The sequence below is a fragment of the Enoplosus armatus genome, chromosome 20 (assembly GCF_043641665.1).
Source record: "Enoplosus armatus isolate fEnoArm2 chromosome 20, fEnoArm2.hap1, whole genome shotgun sequence".
NCBI lineage: Eukaryota > Metazoa > Chordata > Actinopteri > Centrarchiformes > Enoplosidae > Enoplosus > Enoplosus armatus.
In genome coordinates, this window is record NC_092199.1 from 6,178,105 (window position 1) to 6,198,640 (window position 20,536).

General features: G+C 41.3%; 3 protein-coding genes across 4 annotated transcripts; 2 read left to right on the plus strand and 1 right to left on the minus strand.

Moving 5' to 3' along the window:
* Positions 1-344: 344 nt before the first annotated feature.
* Positions 345-4,445, plus strand: kcng3 (potassium voltage-gated channel, subfamily G, member 3). The gene is made up of 2 exons (XM_070927122.1): positions 345-970; positions 2,455-4,445. The coding sequence occupies exons 1-2, from the start codon at positions 345-347 to the stop codon at positions 3,098-3,100; spliced, it is 1,272 nt and encodes a 423-aa protein (XP_070783223.1). The 3' UTR covers positions 3,101-4,445.
* Positions 4,446-6,038: 1,593 nt separating this feature from the next.
* On the plus strand, positions 6,039-9,900 carry cox7a2l (cytochrome c oxidase subunit 7A2 like). 2 transcript variants are annotated; one of them, XM_070927120.1, is made up of 4 exons: positions 6,039-6,172; positions 7,583-7,588; positions 8,657-8,803; positions 9,526-9,900. In XM_070927120.1, the coding sequence occupies exons 1-4, from the start codon at positions 6,101-6,103 to the stop codon at positions 9,664-9,666; spliced, it is 366 nt and encodes a 121-aa protein (XP_070783221.1). In that variant the 5' UTR covers positions 6,039-6,100; the 3' UTR covers positions 9,667-9,900. The 2 variants fall into 2 exon arrangements, with proteins under 2 accessions (XP_070783221.1, XP_070783220.1); XM_070927119.1 differs by lacking the exon at positions 7,583-7,588 and having other exon boundaries at positions 8,669-8,803.
* Positions 9,901-15,768: 5,868 nt separating this feature from the next.
* On the minus strand, positions 15,769-19,702 carry pigf (phosphatidylinositol glycan anchor biosynthesis, class F). The gene is made up of 5 exons (XM_070927547.1): positions 19,475-19,702; positions 18,064-18,155; positions 17,784-17,900; positions 17,567-17,675; positions 15,769-16,123 (listed from the first exon to the last, which is right to left on the minus strand). The coding sequence occupies exons 1-5, from the start codon at positions 19,700-19,702 to the stop codon at positions 16,010-16,012; spliced, it is 660 nt and encodes a 219-aa protein (XP_070783648.1). The 3' UTR covers positions 15,769-16,009.
* Positions 19,703-20,536: the final 834 nt, after the last annotated feature.

Consider the following 20,536-nt stretch of genomic DNA (forward strand, 5'->3'; position numbering starts at 1 on the left):
AGATACATGTGTGTTACATTAGGCTCCATAGTTTCCCTGTATGAGTTTTTCCTCTGTTCGTGCGTGCGCCCGTGAGCGCGCGCATGTGACATCATTGATAGGATTGGCTCCCCCTGACTGGGGTGGAGAGTCTCTGTACAGGCTACAGAGGGAGAAGAAGAGGAGTGAGGGACAGAGGGAATAGTTTCCATCAGCCACGGAGCTCAGCGCAGGGCCACCTCCACTCACAGAGCGAACCACGCCCCGGGGGGACGGGGCAGACTGTGGGACCCCCAAGTGTCCAAACTGCTGTTATGGAAGGGGGGATGGACGGTGAAGAGGAGTTTTAGTTACAGGTTGACAAGATGAAGTTCGGGAAGAGCATCTGCGTGCTCAACGTAGGGGGAACCCGGTACGCCTTCACCCGTGAGGTGATCAGGGATTTCCCTCTCCGGCGCGTCAGCCGTCTGCATGCCTGCGCAACCGAGAAAGAGGTTCTTGAACTGTGCGACGACTACGACCGGGACCGGAATGAGTTTTTCTTCGACCGCCACGCGCAGGCTTTCGTGTTCATCATGCTTTACGTGCGCTCCGGTAAACTCCGCTTTGTCCCCGGAGTGTGTGAGCTGTCCTTCTACACAGAGATGCTCTACTGGGGACTGGAGAGCGCGCACTTGGACTCCTGCTGCCAGAAGCGCCTGGATGACAGGATGTCCGAGATCGGACTGGACAGTATATCCGAGGCAGACATCAGAGTGTCGGAGGATGGGTCCCAGAGCCCGGGCAAGTCGGTGCAACGGACTGAGCTCACCGGTCGCGCTAGATGGGTCGAGAAGATGCGCAAGGCATTTGAGGAGCCCAACTCTTCGCTTGCGGCGCAGCTTTTGGCTTCAGTGTCCGTGATCTTTGTGATCGTTTCTATGATAATGCTGTGCGCTAGCACCCTGCCGGACTGGGATACAGCCAAGAGAAATACAGTGGAAGAGCACAGGTAGGCGATAGTCAAGGGTCAGCTAAGTTTAGAGGAACAGAAGGGGCCCCTTCATGAGGATGCTGATAAATGTTTAGGCGCAATGTGTGCGGATATACAAGTGAGACTATGCTGTAAAATCTGGTGCGTAAAAGTGTAAAGACTAAATAAACACACTCACAGACACATCTCATAGGAGCGCCTGCATGAGTTCAAGGCAGCGGTCAAACTCACTGCGCACTATCCATTTATTACCCAGTAGGTTGATGCATTAAGGCATTTTTCCTATCCCAGCTTTTTCAGTCCTAATATGATGTTTCGTTTTTTTTTTTTTACTATAAAAGGGTCAAAACTTTGTCCTTGCGTTTAGAGAATTGACGGCCACTTAAGTCAATACAGCACAGTGACAGGTTTCAGGCAGCACATTAAACATTAGGACCCTCACATGTCAGAGAAGCTCCCAAGGAAGCCAATCAATAACCAATCCATATTATCTACAAAAAGTGTAGCGTACAGAAAGCCTGTCTTTGTGCTGTCTTCCTCCTGAGTCTCCCCACCTCCTCTTCACACTTCATTTGAATATCTTTATTGGCTTGGTTAGTTTACATTGCACAGTACACAAGAAGGACAAACATATCCGGTAAATGCCAGATTCATAATATTGCAGCAGGTATCCTAATGAGCTGAAAGAAGAAGGTGTGCTGAGGGATTATAAATTAGTGTAAGCAAACAAAAATGAATTAAGCCACTTACAGGAATCACCTTCTATCTAAGTCAGCTTTTGGGCTGTTCTTTTGGCTTCACTCTTTTGAATGCAAGATGGAAAAGTGCACCTCTCTGTCCACATTTCCACAGCCGATCCTCTCTGGGAAGCCTGAGGCCTTTCTCTATATAAGGCTAGGTTATGTTCACTCCGGCTGGACATAGTTTTGGATCGGTTGCAGTGGTTAGGTAATCACCGAAAAGAGTAGTTTATACTCTCGGTCAAACGGATTCCAATTTTGTTTCATGACATTCGATGATGAAATTCTCTCAGTTGCTCTATAATTTGGTTTGGTCAAATTGTGCTGATGTAGTTATCCTTAGACTCTGTGGTATTTGTTTGGCCTGATTGCTCCTGTGTCAAATATAAGCACCACCTCACTCTAATTCAGTTTGATTGCCTTTGCTGTGCTAATCAATGAGGTAATCGTGTCTGTGTTTGTGTCACACTCTCTCTTTGAAGGTTTTTAATCCCTCCTTCTGTGCAGTTTCCTGGAAATCTTCTAGTCTTCTGTCCTTACTGTATATCTGTCCTCCTGTCTTTGTTTACTCGTGTCAACCCTGAGTTGCGTCAGACGTCTTTCTTATTTCCCATCATTCATTTCACCCCCGCTTTGCTTCCTTCTTCCTCACATTTACTGGTTGCCAAACAGTCCCTCATATCATCCATATCGCTCTGTAGCTCCTCTGCCATTTCCTGTTTACAGTCAGTTCGACTAATTTTTCTCCTCTCCTCTCTGTAGGATAGTGGAGGCAGTGTGTATTGGCTGGTTTACAGCAGAGTGCATAGTGCGCTTTCTGGTGGCCAGAAACAAGTGGGACTTCCTCCGCAGGCCGCTAAACATCATCGATGTGATTGCCATCACCCCCTACTATGTCACCATGGCGATGGCCCGGGCAGGGATGCCAAGTGCCGGGCTTGGGGTTGTTGGGGTGATACTGCGGGTGCTGAGGATGATGCGAGTGTTCTGGCTCATGAAGCTGGCCAGACACTTTCTGGGCCTGCAGACATTGGGGCTGACGCTCACGCGCTGCTACCGGGAGATGGTCATGCTGATGGTGTTTGTCTGCGTTGCCATGGCGATATACAGCGCCCTGGCCCAGCTGCTGGAGCACGGCTTGGACTTGGAAATGCAGAACCCGGATTACGCCAGCATCCCGGCAGCCGCCTGGTGGGTCATCATCTCCATGACGACGGTGGGGTACGGGGATGTGTACCCTGTGACGATTGGGGGACGGGTGCTCGGGGGGATGTGTGTAGTGAGCGGCATTGTTCTCTTGGCGCTGCCCATCACATTCATCTACCACAGTTTTGTACAGTGCTACCATGAACTCAAACTCCGCTCTGCCAGATACGCACGCAGCCTGTCAGCGGAGATCCTGCAATGAACATGCATTTGTACCAAACCACCTCTGCCTACATCCAAAAGAAACTCAACAAACCAGTGGACCCTGCTGAGCCCATTGTGAAATAATGATCAACTTTGTGCCCTGCCCTGTTTCCTGCCTGAGCTGCACCTGATTTTATTTGCCCCGTCGTGTCCCTGCCTGTTGTGTTGATGATCTCCAATCATCGTCTTCAACCAGCATGCTGTGCGCCTGTCTCCTTAACAACATCACTTGGGAAGAAGAATAGACACTTAATAATTTATTTAACACACACAGGCGCAGTCAATCCAGTTTTGACAGTGGCTGCTGTTTACACTGTATTCCCATGGTTACAACGTTGGCAGAGACGGCTGCTTTTTTTGTGTGTGTGCTGCATCAAGTGCTGTTTTTGTTTGTCTGGCTGTCAGCCTTTCACTTTGTCTAAGCTTTGCGCCCAGATGGTACAAGTTACACAAGATTGATGTGTGACCTAGATGCATTCTGTTAAACCTGTGAAATATAGAGAAGGAGTGAACAAGTGAGTGCAAAGTGGGGATGGAGTAGGGGTACACAGAGGGCTTAGTGTGTAGGAGGGGCTTAAGCCAGGGATAATGAAATATGGAGACAGGTCAGCAAGGACTCCGAGGTGGCAGACAAATAAAGGGGCGACAGATATGACAGGGCAGATGGAGTGTGAAATGGAGGATAAAAGATAATGGTACAAAAATGACAGAATGTGGAGCAAGCCCGAGCACAAATAATGAATAGATGGAGTGTGTATTGCTCCTCCATTTGTGAGTGAATGTGAGGCATTTTGTGTTTCTGCGTCTCCAAGGCAACCTCATCCTCCAACATGTCAATCATTATGGTGGTTGATTTGTGCGCACACAAATAAGCCACATCCACGCACACCTCCTGGCTGGCACGCTGGCATTTTTGCTCTGCGATTATTGAGAAAATCACAGGAATTAGTTGAAATTACTACAAAAAAAAAAAAAAAAAGAACAGTAGAGGATGTCACAGATGATGGTTCTGACATTCGTGATTCAGACATGTTTTGCCCTGTTCATGGTTTGCCAAGATGATATGATTTGTTGAAGAGACACATGATCCAAACAAACAAGTCAACACCTCTCCCACACAACAGCCTTTCTCTGCATCTCCTCTCCTCTTCCTCCTGTTGCCTTCAGCCAATTTTTACACACACATGCACATACATGCACACACACACACACACACACACACACACACACACACACACACACACACACACACACACACACACACACACATCAAGCTCCTTGCTCTTCTGTTGCAAAGGAAATTAAACAATTAATAAGTCTGTTCATTATCTGTCTGTCCTTCAATTTAAACTCTACATTTGTTATTTCCTCATAAATGTTGCAGCCTTATATGAGTTTAGTATCAGTATCAGAGTATGTTGTTATCAATGTGCTTTTTAAGTAGTATAACAGTCACAAAAATGAAAGATAGTAAATATTTTATTATCTTGTTAACAATACATCATTTTCAACTCATGGCATAGCTTATAGCCCAGTGAATATTGGCCAGGCCTGATTGAAACCATCAATCAAAAGTTTTTCATCAGTGGACGATGAACTTGTTATTAATGTGATCAATGTATGAGCTTTTATAATAAAATTACTCCCAGCAAAATGTCTTTGAATGTGTAATCACCTATTACAAATCAAACTGTACCATAAAAATGGTCACATTTAAGTGTCATCAGACTCCATCATCACAGTGTTGGAATATTGATCTTGGGTTTTCATATCACTCGTTCGTAACCTAAAATAACCCTCTCAATGAACTAAATGAGTTAATGCCACACAGTGTGACCTAGAGAAGTGGATAAGGCATTTTTTGGCAGATGAAGCTTGATAAATCGTGAAGTGACGGCATTATTTACACCTCGAGGTGCCCTCCAGGCAATGGGACGTAACGTTCAGTGTGAGGAACACCTGAGCCCCCTGGCAAGGGCATTCAGTGCACTCATCAGCCACAGTCTAGTTCACAAAGTACTCAGCACATTCAGTATCATATATACCTATGTTAAATCGAAATACACACAAGGGTGACAAATTAAAGGAAAAACAATTTTAATGTCTTAGTAAGGTGTTTTTTCACCACAAGCTGCCAGCCCAGCTTCAGTGTTCCTTGGAGATGGCATCCTCTGTGGATCTGTTAATTTATAGTATAAATTAAGTCTTTTAAGAGGCAAATGGCTAAATTCATCACTTACTTTATTGATCAAATGTTTTACAACATTTAGCTACTTTGAAATGTTTCCCCAGTCGTTAATTTAGTCTCAGAGGATGGTGTGGACTCTTTATTTAACACATAATACAAGACATGCAGTGAATACAAGTGAACTCAACCTGGGGGAAAGAGACAGAGAAAATTACATGTGGACAAAGATGTTCACAATGCACATGAAATGTTTTCATATCTGCCATGAGAATTTACCAAAGGTGTAACTTCCACTGGGGATGGGGGACTTTCCAAAACCTATTTTGTTATCATCATGGCTGTTCTGACCTTCTGTTGGTGGAGATTTTTGAGGTTGTATGCAGACTGAGGGGGAGACCTGCAGACATAATTGGGGGCTTAAAAAACAGCCAGTATCCTCTGCTTATTTTTCAGGAAAAATATATTTAATATTTTAATTTACACCTGAACATGTGTGATAATGACTTTGTCCTAAAAAATGTTAGAGTTGAAGACAGTGCTCTTTTACAACGTTATTATTAACATTATCCATCATTATCTATCAGGTCTCTATCATTTTTGTGAATTTAACGTTTTTGGATCTTCTGAGATAGTTTTAGCGTAGTTTACAAAGACCATACACGCCTCTTCTAGAGCTCCTCTTGAATTTTAAACAGGCAGCATTGAGTCAGCTGACAAGCACGTCACTTTCCCTCGACGGTCGCAGCAGGAAGACCCTTAACCGGTTGATTTTGTTGTGGATGACACCTTTCTCCGTCCTTCAACAGTAAAATGTACTACAAGTTCAGCGGGTTTACCCAGAAACTGACGGGGTCTGCTCCTACGGCCGCCTACAACCCTCAGGTGAGCCCGGGAGGTGGTGTGTCGGTGGGAGACCGAGTCGGTAACCGCTGGGGATGACCTTCATATCAACGTGTTGGATAACGACCCAGTATTGTCTTCACTGTAGCTGTTTTTAGATTCACGTGAAGACATTTAACGCGCTCCATTGCAGTTAAATGTACAATTAGTTGTGTGTCTTAATTATCAAACGTGGCCCAGTTTTTGACGTGTTTTCTCGGTTGAACAATAACAGTTATTAACGGTCGTTTCCTGTCTTATTACACGGTAGCTAGCTAACGCTAAACGTTACAGCTATCTTCATCTGAACTTTAACTCAGCTATTTAATTCTCCAAATGTGTTGCATAAAGTCATGTGTAGTTTTTATAAAGTAACGTGGGAAAACGTTCAAACCGTAAAGAGGCAGTGGCCTTTCCTTCTTTCTTCCTTTGGAGATTTAATTCCCCCTTTTCATCGCTGCCTTATCACAGAACCTCTATTTAACCTTTTATCCTGAAAGGTTATTTCCTATCTGTGGATCTGGCCTTCATGTGACTTAACAGCCAATTTCGAAATTCAGTGGCCTCTCATAGCATCTGCCAGATGTGACCTTTATTATTGCTCCTCTGTCCTTTACACTGCAGCCTCCTTGTTATTCATGTGAAAATGGGTTAGGCAACTTTCAAGCTCTCCTGTGTCTCAGTTTGGAAGTTGTCCAGCATCCAAGTTATTTTTTGTTGGAAGAATAATGTTTCTAATATAGCTACATTAGCACGTGTTTGTTTACCTCACCAACAGGGCACAAAATTAGCATCAGCCACCAGCCAAATGCTTGTAAAATATGCAAGTGGCTGGTAGATTTTGCTTCACTCACCAGCCAAAAAAAAACCCAATGGCAATCTATTAAGTGGCTGGTAAAATTTAAACATTCACTAGCCATTTGGCCGGTGGAGAAAAACGTTAATTTTGTTCCCTGGTCACCAGTTGTTTTCTTTGCAGATGCATGTGGTGTCTCAAAGAGGCAAAAGAGACTATCTGAGAGAGATTGTGAATGAAAGATTCGAGAAGCGGTTATAGGAATATACCCCTAAACCTTAGCCCCTGGTTACTAATGACAAAAATGACATATGCACACACATAGTTTGATACATCTGTGTTATTCTTAAACAATTAAACAAACAAAACCTATTAAACATATAGGCCTGCATTCCCTACATGCCTGTAAAACATATGTGCCAAATGAACAATGCTGAAAACTACAAGCCCATGGCTGAACCTAGCTGCTGATTCCTGATATAGGGTAGAAAGTCTAGAAGAAGAAAAAAAAAGAAAATCTTGCCTTTTCCAGCAGTTGTTGACACAGACTCTTTTTACAACGACAACTGTAATATTGTGGCAGCTGCAGCTTTTCCCAATTCTCATCTTTTTAAAAGCTGGTCATGTGACCTCAACTCAGTCTATCCATCAAGGGTCTCCTCTACCAGCACACACTTGGCAGAGCGATAGAAAGGCTGTTAGTCTGCCAAAAGGTTAATAAATACAGACAACATTCACACTTAGAGTCACACCTTCAGGAAACTGCTACAAGCTACAGAAAGAAAAGATGATTCGTCTCTGTATTTCTGGTATAACACACAAAGATGAGTTCCTGCTGTGATCATTTTTAGTTAAGCAAGTAAAAATAATCTGCTGGCAGTGCCTCTGCATTTTCATATGTCAGATTTAATTTCCCCGCTCCCACACCTTCTGCCTCCACAGTCCAACAAGGTAATGGGTCTCCCAGTATGTTTCAAACCCAAGGTGGATAAGAAGCTAATGATAATTTCCTTTGACTCATACAGCTAAATTGCTATGATGCTGGTCCAAATCACTCTGATCTAGAATTTTAAGATTTCAGGGTGTGAAATGATCACATGCCAAAAGAATACAGCAAAATGCCTACAAGAAAGACTAGTCTCTCTCTGTTTTTATTCTTTTCTAGGGACAAAGTGTGTCTGAAAATGTGTAAAAAGTGTAAAAAGGTCTGGCTGCTCTCAACAGGGAGCGCAAAAAATAGTTACTGATGTTAACACACTGTAGTTAGCTACTTGAGGTGCTCTTGAATAATCTAAGTAGGCACTTAAACAGTCTCACAGGTGGAGGCATAACTTGCGAAATGAGATTAATCAAGTACTCATGCAATCACTTGTATTTATGCAGCAGCGTTGAGCTCAGTACAGTACAGTACAGTATTTTCTGTTGATTATTACTGTCAGAAAATCCTAGTTTAGGAAAAAGGTTTTCACAGGAACTTGACTACCTTGTTGTCTCTTTCCTCTGGAGGTTTTCAAACTGTGAGAAACCCAGTATTGTCTGTCTTTTGTGACCTTAAAAATCACATAAAATCTTGATGCCTGATGCTGAGGTCAGCTGATTGACCTGCACAGGTGGTGAATTTTTACTGTAGGTACTGTAAAGATGTATTACTGGCGTTGAATACAATTGTGCATTATTGTGACCATTGTGACTGTTTTGTTCAGGGGCTGAGGCCAGGTGTGCCAGCAGAGTCCCCAACCATGATCTTTGCCACACCCACCAAGGTGGTGTCAGAGGCCGGGGCCACGGTGGAGTACTTGGGGACAAACAGGGTTCCTGACCTCCAGAGGATATTCCAGGTAATGAAGAACATCGAATGAAATAGGCATCAGTCTTAGTCACAACAAGAAGATCTTTTTTCCACTAATACAGTTTTCACAGTGAATCAGATTCAAAGAAGTCTCCATAGTAAGCGTTCATGACTGGAAAATGGATGTCTCATGGGTCAAACGTTAGAGCAAAGATTTATTAGCTTTAGGCGATGACTGGTATTTATTTCACTGTGTTCTTAATGGCTTCCTGCTCCCCCCCTCAGTATTCATCACACCAGAGGCAGTGAGGGCAGAGCAATAACTCAAACACAATATTGACTACTGCAGTTTTCTAATTGCAAGAACATTTTTTATCAAAGCGAAGATGTTCCAGACAGACACTTCGGAAAGAAACTCTGGCCTTCCAAAGCAAATTAAACTTGAGAAAACCTTCTTTCTTATGATTAGACTATCATTTTAGTTTTTTCAATCAAAAGTTTCAGGGACAGTCTTTCACTATGAAAACGTTTGAATGTTTTTTTATTGTGTTTGTATAAAGGACAGAAAAATAGATAAATAGTTGCAGGAACATGGAGTTCTGACCCAAACAATTGAAAATGTTGTGGCCTATCTTACACAGCATGTTGCTGAGAATACTCTGTACTTTCTGCTACAACTTCATTATTTATTTTTTATATTTAATTCCAAATTTTTTTCTTGCTCCAACCCTCCCCTGCCTTCCTGCCCCCTCCTGCTTCGTCTTCTCTCAGACGTCAGACGGCATCCCCATTCATCTGAAGCGCGGAGTCCCCGACAGGCTACTGTACCGCACCACCATGGCTCTCACTGTAGGAGGCGCTCTCTACTGTCTGGTGGCTCTTTACATTGCAGCCCAGCCCAGCAACAAGTGACCAACACGAACCCAGGATCCTTCTATAACACCTCTGACATGTCTCTGCTGCAATGCATCGACCCAACATTCCCAGACTCCATCTGCCTTTGCCTCGCCACGCCACCTCTTGGGACTCTTAGATGAGAATGAATCGCTGCCAGAACATCACACCAATGATAACAATAATAATGTCTGTCTTCTTTGTAAAAAAGATGTCTAAATGAATAAATATTGAGGGGAAACAAATGTAAAAGATCGTCTTTTTTTTTCCTTTTTGTTTGTCTTCAACTCTATATCTATTATTATATGTCACTGAAATAGCACTCACTGTAGCAGAGGTGTCATTATTGCCAATCAACCGACAGATGTACGGACATCACGTATGAAATTGTCTATAGGGTGCAGAGAGCTGCATCTTCTCTCTCGGCTCTTACAGATGCCAAAATAGAAGCGGAGACGTAAAGATTGCTTTTTATGCTCACAGCTTTCAACAGGCTTGTGGTGGCGTAGTGATAAGCATGTGTGTGCGAGAGGGAGCAAGCATGATGGAGACACCCCGTCTGGAACATAGCTGCTGCTCACTTGGCTTGAGTACCGTCTCATACAGTATTTATATGTGTGGGCCCTGGTGTGATGTCAGATGCTTCTTGCCGAGTTTGGAGACGAGGAGGGAGGGAGGGAGGTTGTTTCAGACAGACACGTTGGCAGTCCCACATCAAGCTGCTGTAACACTGATGACAATCGCATTTTCTCTCCTGCCTTGATGTGTGTGATGTTTTTTTTTCTTCTGCAACTTCATTTTTATTGATATTTTCAGGCAGAAATAGTAGGTTGACATGGACAACATAATACTAGTACAGGAACAGGGTCTTTCTGTTGTAAAAGTCCTGCATTCAGAATTTTACAAAAGTATAAGCTTCAAAATGAGAAATATTTGGTGAACCAACATTGCCATCACTACAGTTCCTACACTGTTCTTTCACTGTACAGTCAAAAACACCCACGGGTCATAAAGCTGAAAGTCAGAACATAAAACTCATAGCCAGTTTGATTTCAAATCTAATTTGCTGGAGTACACAGCCAACACAACAAAAAATGTGTCACTGTCCAAATACTTTCTGACTGCAGTGTAGATTGAGGGTATATGAAGACTTTAGTTGTATGCATTAATACCTTTGACATTTTCTTTCTAAAGAAAGTTTCTAGACCTGACCTAAAAAGGTTTTTAAAATGAATGGACAGAATGGATGCAAGAGTTTTATTTATTAAGATATGCCATCAATACTCACACCCTGAGGAAAACCTTATAATGGATAATTGATGATAGCACCGACTTAAAATTCAAAGTCAAAACCAAGTCAAGACCAAAGTCAAACAAATTTGACCTTCTGGGGAAAATAATGAGTACTGTTAATAAATAAAGACACCTTGCATCATTTGAAGAGTATCTTACTCCAGAACATCCCATCCTACAAAGCAACTTACCTGCAGATGTGTTCCAGCTGTGAGCTACTGGTGACTGGTATTAAATCTACAATGATTAACATTTCTGCTGAAAAATGCTCTAGGTGTGCTGTAGACTCTGGGCTGGTTTTACTAAATATTGATTATGGCTAACATCTAATAAATAGGTAGATGCTTATGTTAATTTCAAGTTCCTGACTATGTAGAATAGCACTAATTTGCCATTCTGGGCAAATGAATACTCTTTAAACACTTGGCCTATGAAGCTATATCTTCAAACTGTGAGGCTCCATTCACTCCCAACTGAAAACGTGCTGTGCCTTATTGAATTATCATTTGAATAATGTCTGAATTAACAGCAGTAGAATAAGCTAACCATATTTACAAAGGTGTGGACCTTGACCTATTCATTGCTTATTCACACTACATTCACAAACCACAAATCCAGTCATGTAATTGATTGTAACCATGGAAACATGCCTCAGGGACAAAGGTGGCTAACTTTTAGAGTTAATTACCCGGTCTTTATTTTTGTGTAACTGTCTAGCTGGCATTAGACAAGAGCAATTTAGGTCTGAAGATGGCACTGGATGAAAAGTCAGAGGATCACCAACATTTTCATAATTCATAGTATGTTCTCTACCAAACATCTTGTTGCAGTGCAATCCATCCAATAGTTGTTAGCTAGCGTGGCTAAGAATCTCTTGACCCTAAAGATTTATTTTGAGAGCCCTTGGAGAGTCTTGACCCCCAGATTGGGAATCACTGGTTTAACATACCTGAGAAACTGTCCTCTAGAAAGTCAAAGTGATTTCCTTGAATTTAAGGTGTAAAAAAGGTGTAAAAAAAAAAACCTGTATTTGTACTGTTCATATGTTCCAACAAGGAAGTCTCTGCTCAGTCTTTCCCTTTAAAGCTACTTTTCTCAGTTATTCAGTCACTATCCTCACAACAAAGCCTTTCTTAGAAGAACATAATCATTATGTGCACGCAGTGACGTGTCATGAGATGCATCTAATATTTAGTTTTGATAATAAACCTCGTACCAGCTTTTCATTAAGGAATACTTCAGCATCCCCTTAATTCCACCCCTCTGTCTCCCCCATCCTTCTTGCGTCATGACAGCTCACTTGAGCGTCCCTCAGTAACAATGGATTCTTTTGTTGTCGCTCATAGACCTGACAGGAGAGACATGAGAGCTCCGCAATAACATGTTTACCACTCAATAACACAGCACTCCAACTGTTAATGGAGCACGCACCAAGGGGGAGCGTGAACACAGGAACCAGGGGCAAAAGAGGAAACACAGGAAGCAAGTGGCATGTGAAGAGGGGGAGGATGAGAGTGTGAGAAGAAGGCTGTTATATGGAGGATGGGTGTGACTCCTCAGCAGTACCAGATGAGTACGCAAGGAAGCTCTTTACATCTTGCACTGTGAGGCACTCGTCTGTTCTCTCATACTACCTTCCCACTCTAATCCCCCCTCTTGAAACAGATCAATGCAAAGCCAGGATGTGTAGAATTGTTTTTTTGTAGAAATATAACACAATCCTGGTGAAAATTGGTGAAAGTTTACGTGTTGCTTTCAGCCCTTTTATTAGTGTTCCAGGTTAAATTTGCATTGCTAGCCATAGTGTCTTTTTTGAAGTCATACACGTACTGGCTGTAAACATATTTATTTTTGGACATTCTGACCCAAAGTAAACCTTTAAAATAGAAAACAGTGAATCCTTTTTACCCATGACTTACCCCTTCCCCTAGTTGTACACTAAGATGCAAACATTTACAGTTTCTCCTTTAATTTTAAAGCTGCATTAACGTTTTTTTGGCCACTAGGGGCAGCGGAGTGTAAGAGGAAGTCAGAAATTTTCAAATTCTACACATTGAAGATTTTTTGATCAAAACTAAACATTTAAAGTAGAAAATGTTATCAGGCTACACAAGTACACGCACAGTGGACATGCCCCATAATTCAACAACTCTGGATGAAGATTCACTGTTATATTGTGAATCACAGTTTGTATTCTGTCCTCAACTTTATATTTTAGGAGACTGTAAGCTATCATCTATTTAAGGACTGGACCCAGATGGCAATAATGATGGGACAGAAAATTATTCTCAGGGACTGGGAGTGCCTACTCATCACAATTGAGTAAATATTTCCTCAAGCAGGGCATTAATGCCTAAGCGAAAGGATGAGATGGAGGCACACGGATATTGATTTCTACATGGGAGCTAGGATTTTGTTCTTTCTCTCAGTATTGTTTTATTTCTTCTTCTGTTTATTGTTTCTTCCTCAAAGCCACTTTGTATTTTGGTTTACGTCTCCTGTAGGAGTAGGAGATTTGGAAAGTTGCTGTGTGAAAATAGGCTTTTTTTTCTGATTTGCTGATGTAATGTTATATTTCAAAATAACAAGACAGATGAGTGGCTCTGTCAGGCGGTGCTTATGCACAGTGTCGCTTTGTGCTAAATGCTAGCATGCTCACAATGACAATACTAACATGCTGATAATATTTTCCATGTTGTTCACCATCTTAGTTTAGCGTGTTAGCTTGGTAACATGTACTAACTGCCAGTAAACACAAGCTGAGGCTAATGGGAATGTCATTAGATTTGCAAGTATTTGGTCATAAAGTAATGGACTAATTACAATTTTTCACAAGCAACATTAGCATTCATTTGGTGTCATATTTCTGCCCACTCACATTGCTGTTTTTTGTCCTGGCTTGTAATTTTGTTAGCTATTGACCTTCATCACTAGCTAGCTTCGTCAGTCTGCTGTTTGTTGCTGGGCTGGTAGTGCACTGGGGGTTAATCAGAACTTGCTTGATGAAAACAGCTGCAGCTGGAAACAGAGTTAATAAGTTAATAATAAAAATAGCTGTGAGACTGAACCTTACATTTAATTTGCAGGCTGTAAAACCAAGATGATCTAAGAAAGGCTAAAAGGCTGTTTAGAGCTGCAGAGCTGGGTGTTAATTATCTGTGTTCTCATTTGATTTAATGCTATCCTTAAAGAATATTGATTAAAGCAGGTTTTATTTGGGATGATCCACCAAAGAGAGCAGAGGATGCATCCTAATTCAGAATATGCAACTCTTGTCTGTTTCTCCCTCCTCAGAGGAACAATGCAGAAACATAATGCTCTGCAAACACAACAACTGCCTTGCAGGAAAGGCAGGGGAGAGACGGGAGTGACAAATTACCTCTCTTCACAATGCCCTGCCACAATAGCACAGCCTGAGAACAAATACTGAATAAATAAAGTTCTCTGAGATTGAATGAGGAGAGCAATTTGTGCAGCAGCCGCTTTTGTGTGTGCGAGTGTGTGAGTGTTTGTGAGGGAACAGCCTTCTGCTTGGCTAGCAGATGAAACGACCACAAGTGAACAAAGCAACTCCATCTACATTTCAGGTCTACAAAGTACATCGATAACACCTCAAGGTACAAAAAGAGACACTTGAAAATCACCACATGTGACAGGTATTAATCACCTTAGCTGTCCTAAAAATATAGTACATTCACACTACAAGGAGGTTGGAGGTGAAATCAGGGAGAAATCAGTTTAATCACACCCTTTGCTCTCCCGGGGCCCTGCTCGCCCGTTCCTTTGCTCTCCACAGGTAATGATGTATCAGAACCGAGGTGGAAAATGGGAAAAATAAAAAAAAAGGAGAACAAGGGTAATGGAGGAAACAGCGTGAGGTCAGACTGAATTTCATCAGAGATAGAGGGAGAGATTGAGGCTTGAAAAGGGTCTTCTGATTGGTGTTGTAGGCTATTTAAAGGGCTTTGCAATTCTCTCTCTCCCTGTATGGTTTTTGAAAATGTTTTTTTCCTTCAGGCTTTCCTTTCCCTGGCAACAACCTTCTGTAAAAGTTCAAACACAGGGTGAATGGACTGCTCTGCCACTGGCTCTGTGCTGAAACTGTCCACAAATCTCACTAATACAAAACAGTAGATTTCACACAGCAAAGATGACAGAAATTTCCTTTTGTTTTCTTGCACAGTTACTTAAGTTGTATTGTATTACAAGTGTCTAGACTGTCTGCACACAACATCCCTCATTTACTTTGCAACTTGACGCCATGACGCAGAGGATGTAAGTATTCACTGGCTCCGGAGGAGAACAAAAGATGTGGGCGGCATGAAAGGAGGAAAATTAATGTCCCTAAAATGAGAGTGAATCAATATGGCCGCCTGAGGACGTGAAAAGGGGGAAGGAGAATGAGAGCGGGAGAGGAAGATTAATGGTTGTTTAAAAAGGAACAGTATTCATCAGCAGTCAGCTTCAGGTGCAGAACGGTGTGTGTGTGTGTGTGTAAGTACACTTTGAAGTAAGTTTACACTTTGTCTTTAATTTTCTAACTTTTCCCCATGACTCTTTCAATAAATGACCACCCAACCATAATACTGATTACTTTGTATTACTTTGCAAATGAGAGTGGGGCTTGATTTCTTCTCTTCATTTAATCTCTCTGCACCATCACATAGAAACACACACACACACACACATATATATTTATATACATGAGGTGGTCCAACAGTGCCACCTATAGGTTTGAGGTTATATTCAATCATTCAGAAACAAATCACTGATGTTGAGGAAATCAGTTATGAACTCCTAAACAAAAATTCAAAAAACAGTGCACACTGTGAAAGAAATAACGCTTTATTCATGTCAAAAATCTTCAGGAACATATTCAGCCTCCATGCTTATAAAATAATGCTGCTCATAAAGTAAGTCTTGTGTTATTACAAAATCACCTTTCCTACAGGTAGCGAACGGAGCGAATGTTCCCAATAAATAATCAGTACGAAGTTAAAGGAACACAGCAGGAACACGAACAAGAAATACCCTCATGGTCACATTCTCACAAACGTATGTCTGTCCATCACTTGCACTTGTATGTGAGCTGTTTGCGATGATAGTGGATCCACGCGGGAGCAGCAACAAGCCCGGTCAGGAAGCCAATCATAGCGCCCAGACTGCAGGAAACAGGCCAAACCTATGAGAAGCAAGACAAGTGAGTCCGATTGTGATAAAACACCCCGGCGTTGCACTGATACATCAAGAGGAGCTAAAACTATTAAGTATTATAAGTTCATCCTTTTTTGTCCCCACAAGCATGTTTCCTCTAGTAATGTCCAGTTAATTTTAAAGAGGAACTTCTAAAAAGGAAAAATACAGCACCAGTGTCAGCTAGAGTTATGCTCCAATTACCACTGTCTGCCTCTAATTTGCTTTTTCCTCTGGCCATTTTGAAGAGAGCTGCCTTTGCAATTATAATTTTAATCTTTTCCTTTTTTGTCATTTAAAAAATTGAACTAATGAAATAAAGAGAAAATTTTAATGGTTACTGTGTTGAATTATGATCTCATACTCGGGGAGGTTGTATTTAATGCAGTTCAGTGATGAATGGAAACAATTGGCTTCTTGTTAACAGAGGAAACTGTGGAGGAAATGTGCTGTGCGCCAGTGGAAGGCAAACAAGATGACTGGTAAATGATTACAGAAAAATACTCCTATTATTGTTAAATGTTGCACATCAGTTACAGGAACTCAATATTAAGGATGTGCTTTATTTAATACTTTTATAGGCCTGAGGAGGTTTAACTGTTCATGAATTCACAAGCAAAAAACAAAAACATCTGTATGATATGTTTTGTATGTTTTCCTCTCCTGTTAATTATCTCACGACCCTTCAGATTTATCTTCCGACTCCTTTGAGTGGTCCTGACCCACAGGTTGAGAGCCAGTGTTATAAATTACCACAAAATAGAGCTGTCTGTCCTCTTACAAACATCTGCTGATACATTGGGCCTCATGCAAGAACCACTGGTACGAACATATCTTTCCTTAAGTTGCAGTGCGAGTACAAGTGATTTAAAATTCACGAACTGTCAGTCTCATCTGATCAGAAATCACAATGCCTTAATCTGAATGAATTTGGAGTTAAGGAACTACAATAAAATATACAACTAAGACAAACTTAATAAATAAAATTATATTCTATTCCCATATCACCATCATCATAATGGCTTTCCAGTTTACTGAGTTTTTTTTTAATGTTATGATTGTTTTGGCATATTTGGCACAGCAACTTGTACAGTTCAGTCATTGTTAGGTAAATTCTCTCACTCAACTTTTTAGCACCTAACTTCGTGTCAAATCATGTTGCTGCTCTGATGACACACCATTAAGAACTGTACTATTTATGTTTTCTAGTTGTTTCGGGTCGTCTAGTAGCACTACTGAAACAGGCTGCCTTGTACGGCAGTTTTAGGGGCATCGATTATGTTATTGATGAAATCTCACTGGCATTCATCAAGATGAAACGAGCAAATTACGACTAGTTTGTACAGTCACGTATGAACAAACCTCACAGAAAAAAAGAGATAAAAATACAAAGATGTCTTCTCAACAGAGAGGATTTTCAGTGTGTGCTGACCTGCCAAGGCCTGTCCCAGTCCAGAGGTATAGGGAAAGCTCCCACCCAGGCTCCTACCACTGTGCAGGCCACTGTAATCTGTAGACAGGTGTCCCACACAGACATAGCTCTGGAGACGGAGACAGAGCACAGCAAGGACAGTTAGTATATTCAATCTAGAGACACGAGACAAGCACATGAAACACATGACAGAAGGACAATAAGATTTTAGGCTCACCCATGCCGACTGAACACTCGTATCCAGGCCTGGACGTTGGGGCCGAGGACACAGAGACACCTCAGTGTGGTTAGAGAGGTCAGCAGCACAGCTAGGGAGAAGGTCTCTAACGCCGATCTGAGACACAGAAATTATGTATTTATGATTAAGTTACTCTCTGCAAACAGCAAAAAGTCATACTTTACTGCCATCTGTATTTTTGTTTCACTGTTGTCCATCTCTCTATCATACATACATTAATACACACAGGTACAGCACATGAGCTTCACCAGCAACTCACTCAATCAGCGGAGCTCCATAGAGAACCACCACAGTGTGGAAGAACAGGCACGACAGGAAGAAGTACAGACAGGAACGAAACAACCTGGACAGCTGCAGAAAGAAACAGGCGAAGAAAGTTAAAGAAAATAAAAAACAAAGTTCACAAAAAAACGAAAGAGCAAAAGCCGGATGGAGCCTCGGACAATGTTTCTCTAGGCTACTTCCTGGATAAAAGTAGCTGGACGTGCAGGTTCATTCAAACCACCAATAGTTTCTATACAAATAAAATAAGAATAAAAAGGCATTTGACACAATCTGAAATTCAAATCTAAACATTGACACACATAGGTCTATCTGATGAGTTTGCAACAGTACTTTAATCAACTTATCTAACTGCAAAAAATTATTTTGCTAATATAGGTATCTTAATTGAACCAGAAGTTCAGATAAATTAAATATATTTTGGGTTAGGGTTAGGGTTAAAAACTGTAAGTGACTGTAAGTGATGCCACTTACAGTTTTTGTGAAATGTTAAATTTGGTGATTTAGATCATTTTAATATTGTTTAACCTGTATGACATTTAAAATAAATGCGGTCCAAAATATATTTAATTTATCTGAACTTCTGGTTCAGTTAATCAAACACTCGTACTAGTAATGGAGGCTGAATCTTAACGCCATGTTAAGTCTGAGTTGGGTTTGTGAAGTGGCCAAAGCCTACGTTTATGTGAACTGAAGTCAGACTTTTTTTCCAATAAATACCTGCTTTTCTTTTCTTATTAAATACAATACAGTACTGAAGATATTTCACTTATGACCTCTTTACAAAAAAGCAGTGTCTTCTACCCTAAACTAAAACTAAACTTCTTGCATAGTTTCATTTAAATACCTGTTTGAGCCTCAAATTATCCCTTATTTCACAAGAAATATGAATAGAGATTTCTTATTTCCCACCACATTAATCATATCACAACTCCATGAGACAGAACGCTTGAGATCTGCTCCAACTCTCCGTTAATCCAGCGTTTAATACTTTTCTGTTTGCCACTGCCTGGGACTACTTCTTCATTTCTTGCACTGCACTGTAACTATTCTCCTGCTTTATTGTATTTTAGCTTACCTTTATCTTCTATTTTGCTCTTAAATCCTACTTAAATGTGTCTTTTTATATTGTCTTGTGTTTCTTATGTTAATGTCTTTCAAGCCACTTTGAATGGCCTTGTTGTTGAGAGGTGCTACACAAACTTGCCTTGCCCTTGCCTTGTGACCCCTTGTTTGGGAACAACTGGACTAAACTTTCCGGCAGTCAGTAATTTTACTTATCATACTACAAGTACATTCAGTATTTTAACATTTCAACAGTTTCCAGCCACAGTTAGCCCTCTAATACCACCACAAGTTAAACAGTCACAATGAGTGGAAGTCTGCACCTTGTATCCCAGTGTGTGCTTCTTGGTGGGCGGTGTGATGCCGAGCAGCCAGAAGACGGCGACACTGACCGCGGTGACCGCACCGGACGCCGAATAGAGCCACAGCAGGTGAGTGCCGTACACCGAGAAGCCCGGCACGAGCACCGCAGGTAGGACGGTCGCCATGAACACCGAGGCGGCGATGATGGCGTGAGTGGACGCCATGGCTCTGATTTCATGGTCCCACATTATGGAGACTGTATCTATCTACACCGGGAGACTAAGACGAAAGACAAAATCCAAATAAAATTCTTTAAAATGTCAATTTAGCGACGGATGTACCGCGTAGGTGAAATCCATGAATGAGTTTCTCGACCTGTCTTCCGTAAACATGGCGTGACAGTGACTTCCGCTTGGACTACACAATAAAGGTCACTATTTCAACAAGAGAATACTATATGAACAAGAGAATACTATTTAATGTAATAATACAATTGATTAGGTATACACACTGTAGAATCAGAATCAGAATCAGAAACTGTTTATTGCCAAGTAACATACATTACAAGGAATTTGCTGTGGTCTGAAGGTGCTATTGATTCGATAACAAATAAGTAGAATATAAAAAGTAAAATAGAATAAAAATAAAAAATAAAACAAGATAAATAACAAACAGTGCAAATAACAAACAGTGCAGTTTTGACCAGAATAAAGTAAAGTGTCCAGATAAAGTGTCCAGTAGGGGGTGGGTGCGTTAATGTAACGCAGGGGGGACAGGGGTGATGTACGTTAATATAACGTATAGCTTGTGTTTGTGTTCTGGGGGGGGGGGGGTGTCATTGTGAGTTTGTCAGGTACATATACACTTTATTGTTTATGCCATCCAAGAGTAATTATTCGTAATGATATTCATGACATTTATAATGTGCACCAGTGTACTAAAGTAAGTCTGTTCTTTTTAAGGATATATTTAATGATATGTTCAAGTTCTATCATGTATCATGTATGTGGTATTTTCCCATTATTAAAACAAATTGTACAATTTAAAAATCTCTATCATTTTCTCAGTCTTTCTCCTTATAC